A 24715-nucleotide genomic window follows, 5' to 3' on the forward strand; every position below is an offset into this window, starting at 1 on the left:
GAAATTCAGATTTTTTTCTTCTCTGAAATGCTTCCGGTGAACATAACAAAATTACTATTCGAAAACATTGGTAAATTATAATATTGTCATTCAAAGAATAATATATTATCATCTCGTAATTGCTACCGAATGGCCAGATCTCAAAATAACTTTACTGGGAAATCACATTTTGCAATAAACGGGGTGCTATGCTAAGAACAACAGGCTATGCTATACAGTTAGCATCATCTAAAATCGATAATAACATTGTAAATACCCCCTTACCTTTGATTATCTCCATCAGAAGGCAGGATCCCAGGTCCGGAAGGCATTCCAGGTCCGGAACAAATGTGGTTTCTTTTGACAAAGTTCATAATTTATGTCCAAATAACACCAAGTACTTAGCGTTCATCATGCTCCCACAAAACGTGGTGTGGGGCTGGTAAAATCACGCCGAAAAGCTAAAAAAACCTAGTAAATAATCTATTTATGTTCGTTCAAACATGTCAAATGTTGTTTAGCATTAATCTTTTGGTCCATTTTTAACGTTAAACATCAGTAATATTTTCACACAACCTATCCTATGTCTAGATAAAAAATGATGACAAACTCACGTCTCTCAGATTTATGCGCAGGCGCAAAAAAATGAAGTGATGACATGTCAACTTCCTTGGATTCTAATTTGCTCTCTGTTTATCATAGACGCTTCAAACAACTTTATAAAGATCGTTGACATCTAGTGGAAGCCGTAGGTGTTGCGAAATGAATCCTTTCTCACTATGGTATCTATAAAACAATGACACTAAATAGTACAGTCACAAAATCCACATTTTTTTGGATCTATTTTTCACAGGTTTTTGCCTGCAATGTGAGTTTTGTTATACTTACAGACACCATTCAAACTGTTTTAGAAAATTCAGAGTGTTTTCTATCCGAATGTGTTAATAATATGCATATCCTAGCTTCTGAGTTGGTGTAGGAGGCAGTTAAAAATGGGCACATATTTTTTTCAAAATGTCTCAATACTGCCCCCGAGCCCCAACAGGTTCTGACTAGTTAAATAAATATATTGTTTCATGTGGGCCCCTGGAAGAGTAACTGATGCTTTTACACACAGAGAACAGTTTAACACATTCTAACATAGGCTACAGTCAACACTACAACTCTCTATATAATCAGTCTCTTATACAGCCGTTTAAAGTGATTATTATTATTGAGCAACTCTTCCACGCCAAGAATCCTCTGTTGTGGTAATAGTGAACGCGCTCAGCCTCGGCAGCGCGCTTGATGGAGGCTCCGTGGACACAGACAGCTGCGCGCTTCGCTCCGAGTCCAGATCCGGGAAATGAGGGAACTCCGCGCCAGGTTTTGGGGCGATCTTTTTTTTTTTTTTTTTTTTTTAAAGCGCCTCACTTTTAAAGCTCTGAATAACATAGACTACTACATACGGACGGATAGGCAGCTGATGAGCGGAGGAGCAGCGGGAGGCGAGAACAGTCTGTAGAGAGTGAAATGATGCCTGAAGAACCGCTCAATCGGGGACAGTTGGATTAATGGGGGCATCTATTGTTTTGAAAATTATTTATTGGTTCAGATTTTTTAGTGGATTTCTAATCGGGTCCATGTCAAAATGCCATTTGCCAAACGGATCGTGGAACCCCAGTTACTGTGCAGGCATTCAGTCCCGAAAGAAGAGAGTTTGGTTTTCGATGATCTGTGTACGGTTAACAATGTGGCTCTGTCCGGGACCCTACGACAGCTCTCCGACCTGGCCCGGCACGCCTGCTCTCTCTTCCAGGAGTTGGAGAGCGATATCGTGTTTACTAACCAACGGGTCCGGGGACTGCAGAGTAAAGTCGGTCAACTTCAGCAGTCTATCTCTGGGTTAGACGCCAAGCAGGAGGCAGTACGTGAGTACACCACTTTCTACTACAGCTCAACTTTTTCTCCTTTTAGCCACAGCGTGCCATGTGTTCTCTGCGGTGCTGCGTAGCCAGCACATGGTCTTCTAATATAAACTACAACTCAGTGGGAAACAGATTGGTGCTCTAAATACTGAATCTGAAGCATTGATACGGAATAGTAGTCAATAGGACACAGTGAGTTCCATCATGTTCATGTTGAGACTGTATTGGTTTATTAAAAACTTGGGTCTATGATCTGGTCTTGTTTTTATGTGTTCATGTGTTTCTATTCTAAGCGCAACTGATCGCTAGAGCGGCATGCTGACTGTTTCGCGGTATTCATCATTGTAGGCAATGGCACCAGTTTATTGATAACTGGCGTGGTGTAATCGCCATTTCAATGTTTTCAGAACCAGGCTCTATCCATACATACTATGCTTTAAATCTAAATGCGACAATGAGGTTAGTTTGCTGTCCCGTATTAGGGTTAGGTCCATGGTAACATAATGAGGGTTAGGTCCATGGTAACATGATTGCTGAATTAGGGTTAGGTCTATAGTAACATAATGAGGCCATGTGGAGGGATAGAGGGCTGGAGCAGCAGATGGGTCTTTTTGTTTGTTTTTGTTTTGTTTATTGTGTAAGATGTATTTTTCAGTTTAATTAAAGATTAGATTAAATGTTTGATTCATGTACATTACACTATTTTTTTTTCTCTAAGTAATTTCAGTCCCAATCTATTGCAATCATCAACATTTCATTGCAGGATGGAAAACAAGGGGTGTGAGGGAGTAACCAATCATTTCCCTGATACTGGCACAGCATGATGATGATGCTGTTGGCTGGCTAGTTTAATTTCTACACTCTAAAAGAATTCTGGGTTGTTTGGATGACCCAACTGCTGGGATGTAGTAAGGTCATGCTTCCATTAAAAAGATCAAGGCTGGGGCGCGTTGGGAGGCTGGGGCGCGTTGGGAGGCTATGACGACTCAAACACCATTAAGTTTGCTGACGACACAACAGTGGTAGGCCTGATCACAGACAACGATGAGACGGCCTATAGGGAGGTGGTCAGAGACCAACAACCTCTCCCTCAATGTGATCAAGACAAAGGAGATGATTGTGGACTACAGGAAAAGGAGGACCGAGCACGCCCCCATTCTCATCGACGGGGCTGTAGTGGAGCAGGTTGAGAGCTTCAAGTTCCTTGGTGTCCACATCACCAACAAACTAACATGGTCCAAACACACCAAGACAGTCGTGAAGAGGGCACGACAAAACCTATTCCCCCTCAGGAGACTGAAAAGATTTGGCATGGGTCCTCAGATCCTCGAAGTTCTACAGCTGCACCATCGAGAGCATCCTGACTGGTTGCATTACTGCCTGGTATGGCAACTGCTCAGCCTCCGACCGCAAGACACTACAGAGGGTAGTGTTTACAGCCCAGTACAAGCTGGGCTGTACTGGGCCAAGCTTCCTGCCATCCAGGACCTCTATACCAGGCGGTGTCAGAGGAAGACCCTAAAAATGGTCAGACTCCAGCCACCCTAGTCATAGACTGTTCTCTCTGCTACCACATGGCAAGCGGTACCGGAGCGCCAAGTCTAGGTGCTAGACCTGAACAGCTATTACAATGGCTACCCAGACTATTTGCATAGTCACTTTTCAATAACTCTACCTACATGTACATATTACCTCAACTAACCGGTGCCCCGCACATTGACTCTGTACCGGTACCCCCTATATATAGAGTAAATTTCATTCCGGTTAATCTGTTCTGTTGTTTTGTTAAGATTGAACACTGACACCTTTTGTAGCTTTAAAGGTATACTTCAGGATTGGCAGTGAGGCCAGGTCTACCTACGGCGGCCTCTCTCAATGGCAAGTCCATGCTCACGGGGTCTGTACATAGTCAAAGCTTTCCTTAAGTTTGTGTCAGTCACAGTGGTCAGGTATTCTGCCACTGTGTTCTCTCTGTTTAGGGCCAAATAGCATTCTAGTTTGCTCTGTTTTTTGGGGGGGTAAATTCTTTCCAATGTGTCAAGTAATTATCATTTTGTTTTCTCCTGATTTGGTTGGGTCTAATTGTGTTGCTGTCCTGGGGCTCTGTGGGGTCTGTTTGTGTTGCTGTCCTGGGGCTCTGTGGGGTCTGTTTGTGTTTGTGAACAGAGCCCCAGGACCAGCTTGCTTAGGGGACTCTTCGCCAGGTTTATTTCTCTGTAGGTGAGGGCTTTGTTATGGAAGGTTTGGGAATCACTTCCTTTTAGGTGGTTGTAGAATTTAACAGCTTTTTTCTGTATTTTGATAATTAGCGGGTATTGGCCTAATTCTGCTCTGCATTATTTGGTGTTTTACGTTGTACATGGAGGATATTTTTTCAGAATTCTGAATGCAGTCTCAATTTGGTGTTTGTCCCATTTTGTGAATTCTTGGTTGGTGAGCGGACCCCAGACTTCACAACCATAAAGGGCAATGGGTTCTATAACTGATTCAAGTATTTTTAGCCAGATCCTAATTGGTATGTCGAATTTTGTTCCTTTTGATGACATAGGAGGGCCTTCTTGCCTTGTCTCTCAGATCGTTCACAGCTTTGTGGAAGTTACCTGTGGTGCTGATGTTTAGGCCGGGGTAGGTATAGGTTGTTGTGTGCTATAGGGCAACGGTGTCTAGATGGAATTTGTGTTTGTCTTGGCAGCTACTGTTTTTTGGAACACCATTATTTGTGTCTTACTGAGATTTACTGTCGGGGCCCCAGGTCTGTCGGGGCCCCAGGTCTGTCGGGGCCCCAGGTCTGTCGGGGCCCCAGGTCTGTCGGGGCCCCAGGTCTGTCGGGGCCCCAGGTCTGACAGAATCTGTGCAGAAGATCTAGGTGCTGCTGTAGGCCCTCCTTGGTTGGTGACAGAAGCACCAGATCATCAACAAACAGAAGACATTTGACTTCAGATTCTGGTAGGGTGAGGGCCGGGTGCTGCAGACTGTTCTAGTGCCGTCGCCAATTCGTTGATAAACAGTGCCGGAAAGTATTCAGACCCCTTGACTTTTTCAACATTTTGTTACATTACAGCCTTACTCTAAAAATGATTAAATCTGTCTACACACACACACACACACAATACCCCATGATGACAAGGCAAAATCAGCTTTTTAGAAATTTTAGCAAATGTATAAAAAAAGCGGAAATATCACATTTACATTAGTATTCAGACCCTTTAATCAGTACATTGTTGAAGCACCTTTTGGCAGTGATCACAGCATTGAGTCTTGGGTATGATGCTACAAGCTTGGCACCCCTGTATTTGGGGAGTTTCTCCCATTCTTCTCTGCAGATCCTCTCAAGCTCTGTCAGGTTGGATGGGGAGCGTTGCTGCACAGCTATTTTCAGGTCTCTCCAGAGATGTTAGATCAGGTTCAAGTCCGGGCTCTGGCTGGCCCACTCAAGGACATTCAGAGACTTGCCCCGAAGCCACTCCTGCGTTCTCTTGGCTGTGTGCTTAGGGTCGTTGTCCTGTTGGAAGGTCAACCTTCGCCCCAGTCTGAGTTCCTGAGTGCTCTGGAGACACAATGTTATAATTTTCTCTACTTTATGCATATTGTTTTTATACTGAATTATCAGCTCTTCAACCAAAACCTAATTTTAGATAAAGGGAACTAGAAAATCGATCCAAGTTTGTTATCTTTAACTTTAAATATAAACATGAGCTGGCTAATCACTCGCACGTGGGCTTTAGGGACTGAGACCTGTAATGTTCTATAGTCTAATGCCTGCTGCCAGGTGGGCTTGAGGGACTGTTGAGACCTGTGTTAATGTTCTATAGCCTAATACCTGCTGCAATAAGTTAGTCATTATTAGTGACTGCATTATGCATGGTTCTATTTACATTTGTAACAAAGGTTATTTTCATAGGCTGATCAGGGATTATTCCCCCAAAAAAGCATGTTAAACTACTTTTATAAAATTACATTTATTAGTGCGTTTTATGGTTGTTGAAGGCTTATATAATAAATAAAGGCTATTTTATTTTTTTATTTTTTAGCCAAGGTATAATTTTACAAACCTGGAATTCATTAGATTATTGCTAACTGTTTGAAATGCAGTGTATTTAATCTTTTAATTGTACAAAGCTTATTTAGAGAGAACATAAACATTTTTGGATATATTGTGAATCGCCCATAAGTTAAAAAACAAATGGAAATCTGATTTTAGACCATATCACCCAGCTGAACTGGGAGGCTTATTAGAGGTACACATGAAAGTGATTTTTATGTTTGAGCTGTTAGTGCAGGGTGAGCTGCACACAGTGGACTTCCTACTAGTGCACACTGCCTCAGTGTTAACAGTGTAACTCTGGTTCATAGGCACATGATTACTGTATACAATAGCTGTAGGATCAACAGAGGAATTCAGGGCGGCAGATGGACAGTAGGGCCGGGGAGCAGGCAGCTGGGGGGGGGGGGGGGGCGGGGAGCTAGGGGGGGCCGGGGAGCAGGCGGCTGGGGGGGGGCCGGGGAGCAGGCGGCTGGGGGGGGCCGGGGAGCAGGTAGCTGGGGGGGGGCCGGGGAGCAGCCTATCCTACCTCCCTGACCCAGCCTGCTCCCCTGCCTCCCTGACCCATCCTTCCTCCCTGACCCAGCCTGCTCCCCTGCCTCCCTGACCCAGCCTGCCTCCCTGACCTCTGCTCCCCTGCCTCCCTGACCCTTCCTGCCTCCCTGACCCAGCCTGCTCCCCTACCTCTGCTCCCCTGCCTCCCTGACCCAGCCTGCTCCCCTGCCTCCCTGACCCTGCCTGCTCCTCTGGGATGATGCGGTATTCCACAGATACTCCTCACATGGGAGGGGAAGACTGGGGAGATTAGGAAGAGTAGAGAGGTTGGGGAGGTGGCAGGGCTTGTTTATGAAAGTGTTTAGTTTATATGTGTAAGGGTTTAGCTGGAGGACATGTTAGTCATTACAGCTACATTCCTGGGGCTCCTGGCAGACGGGCGAGCAGAGCAAGTGCTGCTGCATGGTCCTCTCCTCCTAGAACCTGGTGTATATTTTCAGGACACAATCTGTAGCAAATAAATTGGGAGATGAACATGTTTTGTCCAGCAGGTTATGGTACACGTCATGTATATAACAGACATGACTGTTCCTAATGCATGTTGAAGACCTTCCATACTATTACTTCAGCTCTGTTTGTTCTGTCTCCATGGAGACTGGAACACCTATTTGTTGTTGTTGATTGTTAGTTGGGGGGGGGGGCTGTTTGCGCTGATCTAAACTTCTTTTGTACATAATGTTTCCGCCATCGTTTCCTATGACTGAAAAGAGCTTCTGGACATCAGAACAGCGACCACTACTTCTCACCTGGGCCCTGATCCCCGACACTCGGAAGAGACCGTGATATAGAGGCCGATGTGCGAGTACCCTGATGAAACTACGGGGGAGAGTAAATAATCTACCCTCTGTTCTATTGGCCAATGTACTGGAGAACCAACTGGCCTTCTAGGCAGAGTTGCAAAGAAAAAGCCATATCTCAGACTGGCCAATAAAAATAAAAGATTAAGATGGGCAAAAGAACACAGACACTGGACAGAGGAACTCTGCCTAGAAGGCCGGCATCCCGGAGTCGCCTCTTCACTGTTGACGTTGAGACTGGTGTTTTGTGGGTACTATTTAATGAAGCTGCCTGTTGAGGACTTGTGAGGTGTCTGTTTCTTAAACTAGACACTCTAATGTACTTGTCCTCTTGCTCAGTTGTGCACCGGGTCCTCCCACTCCTCTTTCTATTCTGGTTAGAGCCAGAATAGAAGGCAGTAGTACACAGCGTTGTACGAGATCTTTAGTATGGTGGCAATTTTTCGCATGGAATAGCCTTCATTTCTCTGAACCAGAACAGACTGACGAGTTTCAGGAGAAAGGTCTTTGTTTCTAGCAATTTTGAGCCTGTAATCGAACCCACAAATGCTGATGCTCCAGATGCTCAACTAGTCTAAAGACAGCCAGTTTTATTGCTTCTTTAATCAGCACTACAGTTTTCAGCAGTGCTAACATAATTGCAAAAGGGTTTTCTAATGATCAATTAGCCTTTTAAAATGATAAACTTGGATTAGCTAACACAACGTGCCATTGGAACACAGGAGTGATGGTTGCTGATAATGGGCCTCTGTACGCCTATCTAGATATTCCATTAAAAATCAGCCGTTTCCAGCTACAATAGTCATTTACATTGTTAACAATATCTACACTGTATTTCTGATCAATTTGATGATATTTTAATGGACAAAAAATGTGCTTTTCTTTCAAAAACACAGACATTTAAGTGACCCCAAACTTTTGTGTGTAAAAAATTATATATTTTTACACAAACACACCACTACATTGACACTCTCACACACATTCACATACAGTACATATTTTTTTATTTAACCAGGTAGGCCAGTTGAACAAGTTCTCATTTACAACTGCGACCTGGCCAAGAAAGTAAAGCACTGTGACAAAAACAACAGAGTTACACATGGGATAAACAACAACACATAGTTACACATGGGATAAACAAACGTATAGTCAATAACACAGTAGAAGAATCTATATATAGTCAATAACACAATAGAAAAGGTCTATGTACAGTGTGTGCAAATGTAGTAAGATTAGGGAGGTAAGGCAATAAATAGGCCATAGTGGTGAAATAATTACAATTTAGCATTAATACTGGAGTGATAGATGTGCAAGTTGAGATTCTGGGGAGCAAAAAAAGAAATAACAATATGGGGATGAGGTAGTTGGATGGGCTATTTACAGATGGGCTATTTACAGATGGGCTATTTACAGATGGGCTATTTACAGATGGGCTGTGTACAGTGATCAGTAAGCTGCTCTAACAGCTGATGCTTAAAGTTAACGGGAGATGCAAGACACCAGCTTCAGTGATTTTTCTTTATTACATTTTTCTTTTTTTTCAATTCATTCCAGTCATTGGCAGCAGAGAGCTGGAAGGAAAGGCGGCCAAAGGAGGAATTGGCTTTGGGGATGACCAGTGAGATATACCTGCTGAGGCGTGGGCTACGGGTGGGTGTTGCTATGGTGACTAGTGATCTAAGGCGGGGCTTTACCTAGCAAAGACTTATCGATGACCTGGAGCCAGTGGGTTTGGCGACGAATATGTAGCGAGGGCCAGCCAACGAGAGCGTACAGGTCACAGTGGTGGGTGGTATACGGTGCTTTTGTGACAAAACGGATGGAACTGTGATAGACTGCATCCCGTTTGTTGAGTTGAGTGTTGGGGGCTATTTTGTAAATTACATCGCCGAAGTCAAGGATCGGTAGGATGGTCAGTTTTACGAGGGTATGTTTGGCAGCATGAGTGAAGGAGACCTTGTTGTGAAATAGGAAGCTGATTTCTAGATTTAATTTTGGATTGGAGATGCTTAATGTGAGTCTGGAAGGAGAGTTTACAGTCTAACCAGACACCTAGGTAGTTGTCCACATATTCTAGGTCAGAACCGTCCAGAGTAGTGATGCTAGTCGGGCGGGCGGTTGCGGGCAGCAATCGGTTGAAGAGCATGCATTTGGTTTTACTAGCATTTAAGAGCAGTTGGAGGCCACGGAAGGAGAGTTGTATTGCATTGAAGCTCATTTGGATGTGTAAGTGTCCAAAGAAGGGCCAGATGTGTACAGATTGGTGTCGTCTGCATAGAGGTGGATCAGAGAATCACCAGCAGCAAGAGAAACATCATTGATGTATACAGAGAAGAGAGTTGGCCCGAGAATTGAACCCTATGGCACCCCCATAGAGACTGCCAGAGGTCCGGAAAACAGGCCCTCCGATTTGACACACTGAACTCTGTCAGAGAAGTAGTTGGTGAACCAGGCGAGGCAGTCATTTGAGAAACCAAGGCTGTTGGGTCTGCCGATAAGAATGCGGTGATTGACAGTCAAAAGCCTTGGCCAGGTCGATGAAAATGGCTTTTATCGATGGTGGTTATGATATTGTTTAGGACCTTGAGCGTGGCTGAGGTGCAGCCGTGACCAGCTCAGAAACCAGATTTCGTAGCGGAGAAGGTACGGTGGGATTCGAAATGGTCAGTGATCTGTTTGTTAACTTGGCTTTTGAAGATTTTAGGAAAGCAGGGCAGGATGGATATGCAGTTGAAGTCGGAAGTTTACATACCCCTTAGCCAAATACATTTAAACTCAGTTTTTCACAGTTCCTGACATTAAATCCTAGTACAAATTCCCTGTCTTAGGTCAGTTAGGATCACCACTTTATTTTAAGAATGTGAGATGTCAGAATAATAGTAGAGATAATGATTTATTTCAGCTTTTATTTCTTTCATCACATTCCCAGTGGGCTAGAAGTTTACATACTCTCAATTAGTATTTGGTAGCATTGCCTTTAAACTGTTTAACTTGGGTCAAATGTTTCAGGTAGCCTTCCACAAGCTTCCCACAATAAGTTGGGTGAATTTTCGCCCATTCCTCCTGACAGAGCTGGTGTAACTGAGTCAGGTTTGTAGGCCTCCTTGCTCGCACACACTTTTTCAGTTCTGCCCACAAATCTTCTTCAGGATTGAGATCAGGGCTTTGTGATGGCCACTCCAATACTTTGACTTTGTTGTCCTTAAGCCATTTTGCCACAACTTTGGAAGTATGCTTGGGGTCATTGTCCATTTGGAAGACCAATTTGCGACCAAGCTTTAACTTCCTGACTGATGTCTTGAGATGTTGCTTCAATATATCCACATAATTTTCCTGCCTCATGATGCCATCTATTTTGTGAGGTGCACCAGTTCCTCCTGCAGCAAAGCATCCCCACAACATGATGCTGCCACCCCCGTGCTTCACGGTTGGGATAGTGTTATTCGGCTAGCAAGTCTCGCTCTTTTTCCTCCAAACACAACGATGGTCATCATGGCCAAACAGTTATATTTTTGTTTCATCAGACCAGAGGACATTTCTCCAAAAAGTACAATCTTTGTCCCCATGTGCAGTTGCAAACCGCAGTCTGGCTTTTTTATGGCAGTTTTGGAGCAGTGGCTTCTTCCTTGCTGAGCGGCCTTTCAGGTTTTGTCGATGTAGGACTTCTTCTACTGTGGATATAGATACTTTTGAAGCTGTTTCCTCCAGCATCTTCACAAGGTCCTTTGCTGTTGTTCTGGGATTGATTTGCACTTTTCGCACCAAGTACGTTCATCTCTAGGAGACAGAATGCATCTCCTTCCTGAGCGGTATGACGGCTGCGTGGTCCCATGGTGTTTTTACTTGCGTACTATTGTTTGTACAGATGAACGTGGTACCTTCAGGCGCTTGGAAATTGCTCCCAAGGATGAACCAGACTTGTGGAGGTCTACAGTTTTTTTTTTTCTGAGGTCTTGGCTTATTTCTTTTGATTTTCCCATGATGTCAAGCAAAGAGGCACTGAGTTTGAAGGTAGGCCTTGAAATACATCCACAGGTACACCTCCAATTGACTGAAATTATGTCAATTAGCCTATCAGAAGCTTTTAAAGTCATGACATTTTCTGACATTTTCCAAGCTGTTTAAAGGCACAGTCAACTTAGTGTATGTAAACTTCTGACCCACTGGAATTGTGATACAGTGAAATAATCTGTCTGTAAACAATTGTTGGAAAAATTCCTTGTCATGTACAAAGTAGATGTCCCAACCGATTTGCCAAAACTATATTTTGTTAACAAGAAATTTGTGGAGTGGTTGAAAAACGAGTTTTAATAACGCCAACCTCATTGTATGTAAACTTCCGACTTTAACTATAGGTCTGTAACAGTTTGGGTCTAAGGTGTTTCCCTCTTTGAAGAGGGGGATGACCGTGGCAGCTTTCCATTCTTTGGGGATCATTTACATTTTAGTCATTTAGCAGACGCTCTTATCCAGAGCGACTTACAGTAGTGAATGCATACATTTCATATTTTTATTTTTTTCTGTGCTGGCCCCCCGTGGGAATCGAACCCACAACCCTGGCGTCGCAAACACCATGCTCTACCAACTGAGCTACAGGGAAGGCTCAGACAATACAACAGAGTTTGAACAGGCTAGTAATAGGGGTTGCAACAATTTCGGCGGATACTTTTAGAAAGGGAGGGTCCAGATTGTCTAGCCCAGCTGATTTGTAGGGATCCAGATTTTGCAGCTCTTTTAGAGCATCAGCTGTCTGGATTTGGGTGAAGGGGAGGGGGGGGGTGGGGATTTGGGCCAGTTGCTGTGGGGGGTGCAGGGCTGTTGGCCGGGGTTGGGGTAGCCAGGTGGAAAGCATGGCCAGCCGTAGAGAAATGCTTATTGAAATGATCGATTATAGTGGATTTATCAGTGTTTCCTAGCCTCAGTGCAGTGGGCAGCTGGGAGGAGGTGCTCTTATTCTCCATGGACTTTTTGGAATTAGTGCTACAGGAGGCAAATTTCTGTTTGAAAAAGCTAGCCTTACCTAACTGACTGTGTATATTGGTTCTTGACTTCCTTGAAAAGTTGCATATCGCGGTGGCTATTCGATGCTAATGCAGAACGCCACAGGATATTTTTGTGCTGGTCAAGGGCAGTCAAGTCTGAGGTGAACCAAGGGCTATATCTGTTCTTAGTTCTACATTTTTTGAATGGGGCATGCTTATTTAAGATGGTGAGGAAGGCACTTTTGAAGAGCAACCGGGCATCCTCTCCTGACGGGAAGAGGTCGAAATCCTTGAGGATAACCGGGCCAGGTCGATTTTAAAGGCCTGCTTGCTGAAGTGTTTTAGGGAGCGTTTGACAGTGATGAGGTGTGGTCGTTTGACCGCGGACCCTTTCGGACACAGGCAATGAGGCAGTGGTCGCTGAGATCCTGGTTGAAGACAGCAGAGGTGTATTTAGAGGGAAAGTTGGTCAGGAGGATATCTGAGGGTGCCCATGTTTACGGATTTGGGTTGATGTCGCGCTGTGCAGACTGGCAGGTATTGACCGGGTTGAGGCTGGCTGGTGTCTGAGTTAACGGTGAGGACCGCTAGCAGTAGCTTACTGACTAGTAGCCAGTTAGCTGGCTAGGTTCTGAAGGGGGTTCTGGTTCTAAAGTATAAAATTAGCAGATCTGTACCACATTGGGTGAGGCGGGTTGCAGGAGAGTTGATTCAGTCCGTAGATGGAAAGTGAGTTTACAATATATACGAGGAAAACTATTATTTACACGGGACAAGAGAAAACACATGTCCAACTGCCACAGCATCTTGGATTGTTTTTTACACACACACACACACACACACACACAAAGCTGCACACACACACACACACACACAACACAAAGATGCATGCATACATACACATTTTCTGCTGCTACTCTGTTCTTTATTTTACTTGTATTATCTATCCTGATGCCTGGTCACTTTACCCTGCCTTCATGTTCATATCTACCTCAAATACCTTATTATTATCTATCCTGATGTCTAGTCACTTTACCCTGCCTTCATGGACATATCTACCTCAAATACCTTATTATTATCTATCCTGATGCCTAGTCACTTTACCCTGCCTTCATGTACATATCTACCTCACAAACCTTATTATTATCTATCCTGATGCCTAGTCACTTTACCCTGCCTTTATGTTCATATCTACCTCAAATACCTTATTATTATCTATCCTGATGCCTGGTCACTTTACCCTGCCTTCATGTACATATCTACCTCAAATACCTCATACCTCTGAAGATTGATCTGGTACTGGTACTCGCTGCATTTGGAAACTTACTTTTTCCACATTTTGTTGCATTACAGCCTTATTCAAAAATGTATACAATTATTTCCCTCATCAATCTACACACAATACCCCATAATGACAAAGCGAAAAAACAGGTTTTTAGAAAAAAACATACCTAATTTATGTAAGTATTCAGACCCTTTGCTATCAGACTAGAAATTGAGCTCAGGTGCAGCTTGTTTCCATTTGATCATCCTTTATGTTTATACAACTTGATTGGAGCCCACCGTGATAAATTCAATTGATTGACCAAGAACCTGATGGTAACTCAGACTCAACTGTAGCTCCACATTGATCTGGTACTTCCTGTATATAGCTCCACACTGATCTGGTACTGGTACTTCCTGTATATAGCTCCACATTGATCTGGTACTGGTACTCCCTGTATATAGCTCCACATTGATCTGGTACTGGTACTCCCTGTATATAGCTCCACATTGATCTGGTACTGGTACTCCCTGTATGTAGCTCCACATTGATCTGGTACTGGTACTTCCTGTATATAGCTCCACATTGATCTGGTACTGGTACTTCCTGTATATAGCTCCACATTGATCTGGTACTGGTACTTCCTGTATATAGCTCCACATTGATCTGGTACTTCCTGTATATAGCTTCACATTGATCTGGTACTGGTACTCCCTGTATATAGCTCCACATTGATCTGGTACTGGTACTCCCTGTATATAGCTCCACATTGATCTGGTACTGGTACTCCCTGTATATAGCTCCACATTGATCTGGTACTTCCTGTATATAGCTCCACAGTGCGCTGGTACTTCCTGTATATAGCTCCACAGTGCGCTGGTACTTCCTGTATATAGCACCAGTCTTATAAAATACATAAACTCGGCGTTGTTGGTTAATGGCTCATAAGTAACAATTTCACGTTAAAGTCTACACCGGTTGTTTTCAGCGCATGTGACAAGTACAAACTCTATACACCAGGTCCAGTCCCAGCACTATGCCCCCTGTCCCAGCACTCTGCACCAGGTCCAGTCCCAGCACTATACACCAGGTCCAGTCCCAGCACTATACACCGGGTCCTGTCCCAGCACTATGCCCCTGTCCCAGCACTATACACCAGGTCCAGTCCCAGCACTATACACCAGGTCCAGTCCCAGCACTATACACCAGGTCCAGTCCCAGCACTATACACCAGGTCCAGTCCCAGCACTATACACCAGGTCCAGTCCCAGCACTATGCCCCCTGTCCCAGCACTATGCCCCAGGTCCAGTCCCAGCACTATGCACCAGGTCCAGTCCCAGCACTATGCACCAGGTCCAGTCCCAGCACTATGCACCAGGTCCAGTCCCAGCACTATGCACCAGGTCCAGTCCCAGCACTATGCACCAGGTCCAGTCCCAGCACTATGCACCAGGTCCAGTCCCAGCACTATACACCAGGTCCAGTCCCAGCACTATACACCAGGTCCAGTCCCATATGCCATGCCACCTGTCCCATACGAAATGCCCCCTGTCCCATACGCCATATCCCCTGTCCCATACGCCATGCCCCGGTCCCAGCATTATGCAGGTTGAGAGCTTAAAGTTCCTTGGTGTCCACATCACCAACAAACTAACATGGTCCAAACACACCAAGAAAGTCGGGAAGAGGGCACAACAAAGCCTATTCCCCCTCAGGAAGCCTATTCCCCCTCAGGAAACTAAAGATTTGGCATGGGTCCTCAGATACTCAAAAGGTTCTACAGCTGCAACACCGAGAGCATCCTAACTGGTTGCATCACTGCCTGGAATGGCAACTGCTCGGCCTCTGACCGCAAAGGCACTACAGAGGGTAGTGCGTACGACCCAGTACATCACTGGGGCTAAGGTGCCTGCCATCCAGGACCTCTGCACTAAAAATTGTCAAAGACCCCAGTCACCCCAGTCATAGACTGTTCTCTCTACTACCGCATGGCAAGCGGTACCGGAGTGCCAAGTCTAGGACAAAAAGGTTTTACCCCCAAGCCATAAGACTCCTGAACAGGTAATCAAATGGCATACTACCTCAACCAGCCTGAATAACCAGTGCCTGTATGTAGCCTTGCTACTGTTTATTTTTCAGTCTTTTTACTGTTGTTTTTTTAAATTTCTTTTACTTAACTATTGTTCACCTAATACCTTTTTTGCACTGTTCGTTAGAGCCTGTAAATAAGAATTTCACTAAGGTCTACACCTGTTGTATTCGGCGCACGTGACAAATAAACTTTGATTTGATGTCCCAGCACTATGCCCCAGTCCCGGCGCCATACGCCATGCCCCAGTCCCGGCGCCATACGCCAGCCCCCATACGCCAGCCCCCATACGCCAGCCCCCATACGCCATACGCCAGCCCCCATACGCCATACGCCAGCCCCCATAGCCATACGCCGGCCCCCTTACGCCATACGCCGGCCCCCTTACGCCATACGCCGGCCCCCATACGCCATACGCCAGCCCCCATACGCCATACGCCAGCCCCCAACGCCATACGCCAGCCCCGGCCCCATACGCCAGCCCCATACGCCTGCCCCCAACGCCATACGCCAGCACCGTACGCCAGCTCCAGTCCAGGCACTATACCCTAGTCCAAGCTCTAGCCCTATACCCCAGACTCTTGGGCCTGGGGCTATGAGCCCAGACTATAGCTGGGCAAGCCTGGTTGTCCAGGCAACCTGACATCTTAGAGAGAGAGACCATTTTAAAGTACATGCTTAGTTTTCAGTCATTAATATCACATTAGTACAGTCAACTGTTTTCTCCAATGAGCAAATAACTTAAGAGCCAAAACGGTATTTCCCTGGACAGTGGTTGAGTTTACATCACTTAACAATGTGTTGCTCATCTAGTTCTGTTTAGTAGAGACGCAGTGGGACTAAGAAAAGTGGGACAATAAATGTCTGACTACAGGATATTCTACCTGAGTCAAAAGTACCTCAGTGATTCTTCTGTTACCTGATTCCTCTGTTGGAGGGGCGATAGTCTGAGAACTTAGCGCTTGAAATTATGCCAGTATTGTACAGCTTATTCTCCAGAGTTATTTTGTCAAACAGTCAGACTTTGTGCACCAGCGAGGATCAGGGAAGAATGGTTAAATAACCCCGCTACTCAGCCTGGCGCTAAGAGAACAGAGTTGGGTTTAATAGCCTGTGATGGCTCTGTCCAATGAGACGATGGCTCTGTCCAATGAGACGATGGCTCTGTCCAATGAGACGATGGCTCTGTCCAATGAGACGATGGCTCTGTCCTAGGTGGAGAACATGGCTGTATTGTTAAGATGAGCTGGACCTAAGACGGACCTTGAGATTGTTTTCATATACTTTGGGGGGGAAAATGATATCAACCAATGAGTGACTAGTTTTATAACAACTGATTTCCTGAATGTGTTGCTATATAATTTCTAACAGCAGTTCATATTGAGTTAGTGTGTTTTGGTTTATTGCACATCAGAGAAGCATGAAATATAAAACTGAATGGAGACTGTATCTGCCTTCTAACCAGGACCATCTGTGAGGTGTAAGAGTTAAAGAACAGCCCTGATATTAAAGAGGCTTTTTCAACCCGTCTTCTCTCAGTGCTTTAATAGAAAGCTTTCTACTATTCATTTCATGTTGTGAGATTTACTGTTCTCTGGAGCTTTTATTGGGGTTTCAGACGTTTGTTTTTCAGAGTCACCCAGGAGAATATGTTATTGGAAACGTTTGTTTCCTGATGTTGACTCATTTCTGGGAACTGTGGTACTGTTGACCTGTTGCATCACGGGGCTGACGGAGGGGCCGGGGCCGGGGCCGGCTTCACTCTTTCTCCAGAGAGAACTCCTGCAGTCAACCTCTGAAAACGATGATAGTTAGACACAGGCTGCCTTGGAAAGTACCTGGGGGTGTGGTGTTGTGTAGTTAGAGCAACATGTTAGTTCCCCACGTGGGCCTCTATGGAGAAATAGATAAAACCTGGCAGATTTCCCAATATGGTGCTGTGTTCCACCAAAACAGAGCACTGAAACGCTAAAAACACTGGGACATTATTAGCAGGACTTTCATTTTGTTCCAGCCCTCCTTATTATCTCCACAATACCACTGAAGAAGAAGGAGACCAGCCCCTGTGTCTTTGTTATTATGGTCCTTCTTAACCTCTGGCTGCTGTTTGGCCAGACGTCTTTATGATTTCATACTGGGTAAAAGGCCTGGATGTTTCAGCTATAGAGATTGTGTCATGAAGATGACAATGGTCCCAAAATCTGCTCACTGACTCAGACGTTTTTCGTCTTTCTCTATACATACTGTAGCAAACAATATATTAAATAGACTGAACAAAAATAGAAACACAACATGCAATAATTTCTAAGATTTACAGTTCATATAAGGACATCAGTCAATTGAAAGAAAATCATTAGGTCCTAATCTATGGATCCTCAAGACTGGGAATACAGATATCTATTTATTCACCAGCCTTAACCTCTTTAACCCTTTTAGAGTCCCCATCCTTCACCTCAACCCGTTTACAGTAACCAGCTTCGACCCATTTACAGTAACCAGCTTCGACCCATTTACAGTAACCAGCTTCGACCCATTTAGCTTCACCAGGGAGAGATGGAGCAGCTCTGCTTCTAGCTCTTAAGCAACTTTGCAGTGTGTTTTTTGTATGTGTTATTTCTTACATTAGTAGCCCAGAAATGTGTTGTGTTATTACATACAACCGGAAATAACTTTCGGATATCTGCGCAGCAGTAACTCACTAGCATTACGACCAGGAATACGACATTCCCGAATTGGATCCTTTGTTCGTCCCCTCCAGGGCATTTCAACTGATGCCAGAGGCTGATCCAAAACACTGTTGGAGGAGAAGAGGTATTCGGAGTGGACTCCTATTCCGACTCATGAGGCGCTCACATCACCCACCGCTTCTGAGTATATTACTCGCTAATGTTCAGTCTATGGATAATAAAGTTGATGAACTCTGAAGGATCTCCTTCGAGAGAGACATCAGGGATTATAACATGCTCTGTTTCACGGAAACATGGCTCTCTTGGGATATACTGTCCGTACAGCCAGTTGGGTTCTCAGTTCATCACGCAGACAGGAATAAAGATCTCTCTGGGAAGAAGGGCCGGTGTGTATGTTTCATGATTTAACTACTCATGGTGTAACATACAGGAACTTAAGTCCTTTTGTTCACCCGACCTAGAATACCTCACAATCAAATACCGACCGTATTACCTCCCAAGAGAATTCTCTTTGGTTATAGTCACAGCTGTGTATATCCCCCCTCAAGCCGATACCACGACGGCCCTCAAGGAACTACACTTGACTATGAAACTGGAAACCACATATCCTGAGGCCGCATTTATTGTAGCCGGGGATTTTAACAAAGCTAATCTGAGCAGAACGCTACTGAAGTTCTACAAACACATTGACTTTAGCACTCGCTCTAAGAAAACATGGGACCACTGCTACTCAGCTTTTCGAAATGCCTACAAGGCCCTCCCCCGCCCTCCCTTCAGAAAATCTGATCGTCTCCATTTTGCTCCTCCCTTCCTATAGGCAGAAATTCAATCAGGAAGTACCCGAGCTACGGACTATTCAACGCTGGTCTGACCAATCGGAATCAATGCTTCAAAACATTTTTGATTCCGCAGACTGGGATATGTTCCGAGTAGCCTCTGGGAATAATATCGAAGGATACGGTGGCTGAGTTTATCAGGAAATGTATAGGAGATTATTAAACCTACCCAAACCAGAAACCATGGATCGATGGCAGCATTCTTAAAACTGAAAGCGTGAACCACTGCATTTACTATGGCAAGGTGACTGGGAATATGGCCGAATACAAACAGTATAGTTATTCCCTCCGTAAGTCAAACAGGCAAAACGTCAGGACAAAGTGGAGTCGCAATTCAACGGCTCCGACACGAGACGTATGTGCCAGGGACTCAAGATAGTCACAACTACAAAGGGAAATCCAGCCACGTTGCGGACAGTCTTGCTTCCGGATAAGCTAAACAACTTTTTGCCTGCTTTGACATCATGGGAAAATCAAAAGAAATCAGCAAAGACTTCAGAAAAAAATTGTATACCTCCACAAGTCTGGTTCATCCTTGGGAGCAATTTCCAAATGCCTGAAGGTACCACGTCATCTGTACATACAATAGTACGCAAGTATAAACACCATGGGACCACGCAGCCGTCATACCGCTCAGGAAGGTGACGCATTCTGTCTCCTAGAGATGAACGTACTTTGGTGCGAAAAGTGCAAATCAATCCCAGAACAACACACAAAGGACCTTGTGAAGATGCTGGAGGAAACGGGTACAAAAGTATCTATATCCACAGCAAAACGAGTCCTATATCGACATAACCTGAAAGGCCGCTCAGCAAGGAAGAAGCCACTGCTCCAACACCGCCATAAAAAAGCCAGACTACGGTTTGCAACTAGATATGGGGACAAAGCTCATACTTTTTTGGAGAAATGTCCTCTGGTCTGATGAAACAAAAATAGAACTGTTTGGCCATAATGACCATTGTTATGTTTGGAGGAAAAAGGGGGATGCTTGCAAGCCGAAGAACACCATCCCAACTGTGAAGCACGGGGTGGCAGCATCATGTTGTGGGGGTGCTTTGCTGCAGGAGGGACTGGTGCACTTCACAAAATAGATGTCATCATGAGGAAAGAAAATTAATGTGGATATATTGAAGCAACATCTGAAGACATCAGTCAGGAAGTTAAAGCTTGGTCACACATGGGTCTTCCAAATAGACAATGATCCCAAGTATACTTCTAAAGTTGTGGCAAAATGGCTTAAGGACAACACAGTCAAGGTATTGGAGTGGGCATCACAAAGCCCTGACTTCAATCCTATAGAAAATTTGTGGGCAGAACTGTAAAAGCATGTGCGAGCAAGGAGGCCTACAAACCTGACTCGGTTACACCAGCTCTGTCAGGAGGAATGGGCCAAAATTCACCCAACTTATTGTGGGAAGCTTGTGGAAGGCTACCTGAAACGTTTGACCCAAGTTAAACAGTTTAAAGGCAATGCTACCAAATACTAATTGAGAGTATGTAAACTTCTAGCCCACTGGGAATGTGATGAAAGAAATAAAAGCTGAAATAAATCATTATCTAATTAAGTATCATCGCTACTATTATTCTGACATTTCACTATTTTTAAATAAGGTGGTGATCCTAATTGACCTAAGACAGGGCATTTTTACTAGGATTAAATGTCAGAAATTGTGAAACTGAGTTTAAATGTATTTGGCTGACGGGTATGTAAACTTCCGACTTTAACTACTTACTGACTTTGTCTACATGGGAAAATGTTGTTGCTGTGTCCTGTAGACATTTAAAGTGGCGTTTAAATACAAAACAAAATTGGCATTACAACTTTAGTAACAGTTACATACCAATTAAAAAAATAATTAAAATCAAGACATCAAACACATAAAAAAAAAAGCCTAGCCTGCTGGCCTTACTGGGTGGATAGGAACATTAGCCTGCTGGCCTTACTGGGTGGATAGGAACATTAGCCCGCTGGCCTTACTGGGTGGATAGGAACATTAGCCTGCTGGCCTTACTGGGTGGATAGGAACATTAGCCTGCTGGCCTTACTGGGTGGATAGGAACATTAGCCCGCTGGCCTTACTGGGTGGATAGGAACATTAGCCTGCTGGCCTTACTGGGTGGATAGGAACATTAGCCTGCTGGCCTTACTGGGTGGATAGGAACATTAGCCTGCTGGCCTTACTGGGTGGATAGGAACATTAGCCTGCTGGCCTTACTGGGTGGATAGGAACATTAGCCTGCTGGCCTTACTGGGTGGATAGGAACATTAGCCTGCTGGCCTTACTGGGTGGATAGCAACATTAGCCTGCTGGCCTTACTGGGTGGATAGGAACATTAGCCCGCTGGCCTTACTGGGTGGGTAGGAACATTAGCCTGCTGGCCTTACTGGGTGGATAGGAACATTAGCCCGCTGGCCTTACTGGGTCTGTAGGAACATTAGCCCGCTGGCCTTACTGGGTCTGTAGGAACATTAGCCTGCTGGCCTTACTGGGTGGATAGGAACATTAGCCCGCTGGCCTTACTGGGTGGATAGGAACATTAGCCCGCTGGCCTTACTGGGTGGATAGGAACATTAGCCTGCTGGCCTTACTGGGTGGATAGGAACATTAGCCTGCTGGCCTTACTGGGTGGATAGGAACATTAGCCTGCTGGCCTTACTGGGTGGATAGGAACATTAGCCCGCTGGCCTTACTGGGTGGATAGGAACATGAGCCTGCTGGCCTTACTGGGTCTGTAGGAACATTAGCCTGCTGGCCTTACTGGGTGGATAGGAACATTAGCCTGCTAGCCTTACTGGGTGGATAGGAACATTAGCCCGCTGGCCTTACTGGGTGGATAGGAACATTAGCCCGCTGGCCTTACTGGGTGGATAGGAACATTAGCCCGCTGGCCTTACTGGGTGGATAGGGACATTAGCCTGCTGGCCTTACTGGGTGGATAGGAACATTAGCCTGCTGGCCTTACTGGGTGGATAGGAACATTAGCCTGCTGGCCTTACTGGGTGGATAGGAACATTAGCCCGCTGGCCTTACTGGGTGGATAGGAACATTAGCCCGCTGGCCTTACTGGGTGGATAGGAACATTAGCCCGCTGGCCTTACTGGGTGGATAGGAACATTAGCCTGCTGGCCTTACTGGGTGGATAGGAACATTAGCCCGCTGGCCTTACTGGGTGGATAGGAACATTAGCCCGCTGGCCTTACTGGGTGGATAGGAACATTAGCCTGCTGGCCTTACTGGGTGGATAGGAACATTAGCCTGCTGGCCTTACTGGGTGGATAGGAACATTAGCCCGCTGGCCTTACATGCATGAAGGGAACTCTCGTGCGCCAGCTGTGTGGTTAGTGAGAAAGTGCATGTTGCAAATGTACGCTCCCTTACTAGACGTCCGACTACGTCCGAAAAATCCGCGGACGGCGTCGGGCCGCTCACGGGGGCCGGATCTTCCAGGAAGTCATCGAACGGAGTCTCTCGGACCTTCCGTTTCCGTTTAATAAAATTTTCTAAATTTGGTTTTTTTTTTTGCAGTCCCGGATTATTCCACGGGAGAGCGAACGGAATCATATTGCAAATGTAACATATATCACCAATCACGACGCGGCTTTTTCTCCTAAACGGAAAAGAATTCGAAGACGAAACTCGGTCTGCGTGGGTTTGGCATTATGGGCAGTTGGCCCCGAACAGGATGGAGTCGAGGCCTCGGCGCTTTTCGAGTTAAGGCTATTTTTCTGGGATTGAAAGTCAAACAGGAAAATAGAGTGCTGATTTGACCGCTTCACATCAAACTACATGAGCCTACGGTGTCAGGAGAAAAGGAACCATGCATTTACCAATGTTCATTTCAGAGAAATTGTACAATGACACATTGGTGATATTCAACAATAGGAGTTTTTTTTCCTCAAAGTTAACTATCCAGTTGCAGCGTGTTCAGATGAGTCCATTAAGGCGGGTTTCGGAGCTCTGCGAGATTTCTGTGATTTTCTGAAACACACTTGTTCAACCCTCTGTAAATAAGTCAGTTCTTAACATAAAGACCTAAAACTCAATATTCTATAAGAGCCTAACGTTCAGATTCCTGTGTCAACCAGAAGTGCCTTAAAATGGTGTCATAGGGGCTGTTTTGAAGGGTTAAAAAGGTCAGATCTTTCCACAACTTCATATGTGTGACTAGGCAACCCTCATGAACTGTAAATCAGTCATTTATCCCATCAGATGTCAAAGAAAAGCTCTCACACACACACACACACAGCCAGGACGGAGTGACAGTGCGGTGCTTAAAGACACAAAGAGCCTGCAATGGCATTACCATTATCTCTAGGCTGTGCCGAGTTCAATGAGACGCCCCGCTTGACCGTAGCTCGCTCGGTCTGAGCGCAGTGACCGTGAGAAAACTAGGCCCAAAATGATGCCTGCACCAATATGTCAAGTGCTTTTGGGTGACAGTGAGAGAACCGTTAGGGTTAGAAGCACAATTCAACCTCAGGAGCGTTCCCGAGGTCCTCCCGATCTGTGCAAGCCTAACCTTGACCCTGTGGCATTAACCCACAGTAAAAAGGTGTTTAGATCAAAAAGTGTGCAATGACTTCTCTCCCCATAGGAATACATTGACAATTCTCCTAAATTCAACCTGAAGTCTATGTGGGTTATGAATGCCTTATGAACCTGTCTTCTATAACAATCCATCAGGCTACTGTGAGGTCTACCTGTGTCGATTCTAAGCTTCCTGGAGCAACCGGAAGTTGTTAAAATCACCCTAAAGCTATTGTAATATAACCAACCTGCAGAATGTGAAAATCACGCAACTCAACCCTGTGTCATTCAGTCAATTCTTAAGGTAGAGACTTCATATTCAGGATTCTGTTTATGTCTACCGCAAAGACAACGTGTGTTGAGTAAGAACTTCCTGTGACAACCGGAAGTTGTTAAAAACACCCAAGAGCTATTGTCATATGGCCAACCAGCAGATAGTGAAAATCACGCAACTCAACCATCTGTTATTCAGTCAATTCTTAAGGTAGAGACTTCATATTCAGGATTCTGTTTATCCTTACCCCAAAGACAACGTGTGTGTCTATTCCTTTTGCAAAAAAACCTAAAACACACGCACACAATTTGTCCGTAGGGACATAGTGTGGGGCTTAGAGGCTTATACCGCCTTCAATAGTTATTTTCATTCAAACGATTCAAGAACCGTCAGACCTAGAGCTCTGAAATTTTAGAAACCTGTTCTAGAGCTCAAGTCGATAGTGCACGGTGATTTATGTGGCTCTAGAAGGTTCTCAGACCGAGAAACCGCCTCGTGCATTTGCAATATGTTCAATTCATTTTGAATATCACGGACATGGCGACATGTAGAAATGTCCCAGAGTCGCAAGACTAGGTGCATTGAAACCGCCTCGGCCCATAGAGACGGACCCCAATGTCTCTGTCCGATAGCTCATTCAGGGACCCCGTAGTAACGCCCTGAAAAAGTGGATTTTCAGCACCAATTAAGGCCATTGCTCGGGCACCGAATGACCTATCGAGCCGAAACTTGGGATTCGGGGTCGCCTCACATAGGCCTACACATATTGTCAG

The 24715-nt window shown here is 45.1% G+C and overlaps 1 protein-coding gene across 6 annotated transcripts in view; it reads left to right on the top strand.

Moving 5' to 3' along the window:
- Nucleotides 1-1425: 1425 nt before the first annotated feature.
- LOC106574160 (actin remodeling regulator NHS) overlaps nucleotides 1426-24715 on the top strand; it is a 110277-nt gene continuing 86987 nt past the window's right edge. For all 6 annotated transcript variants that reach the window (XR_006759792.2, XM_045697530.2, XM_045697533.2 and 3 more), the window contains exon 1: nucleotides 1426-1889. Coding sequence is in view for 5 of the 6 variants with exons in the window: in XM_045697530.2 (XP_045553486.2) it covers nucleotides 1610-1889 (280 nt within the window). In the remaining variant the exon portion in view is untranslated. The remainder of the gene's footprint in view (nucleotides 1890-24715) is intronic.

This window comes from Salmo salar, chromosome 16 (genome assembly GCF_965601325.2).
Source record: "Salmo salar chromosome 16, fSalSal1, whole genome shotgun sequence".
NCBI classification, from domain to species: Eukaryota; Metazoa; Chordata; class Actinopteri; order Salmoniformes; family Salmonidae; genus Salmo; species Salmo salar.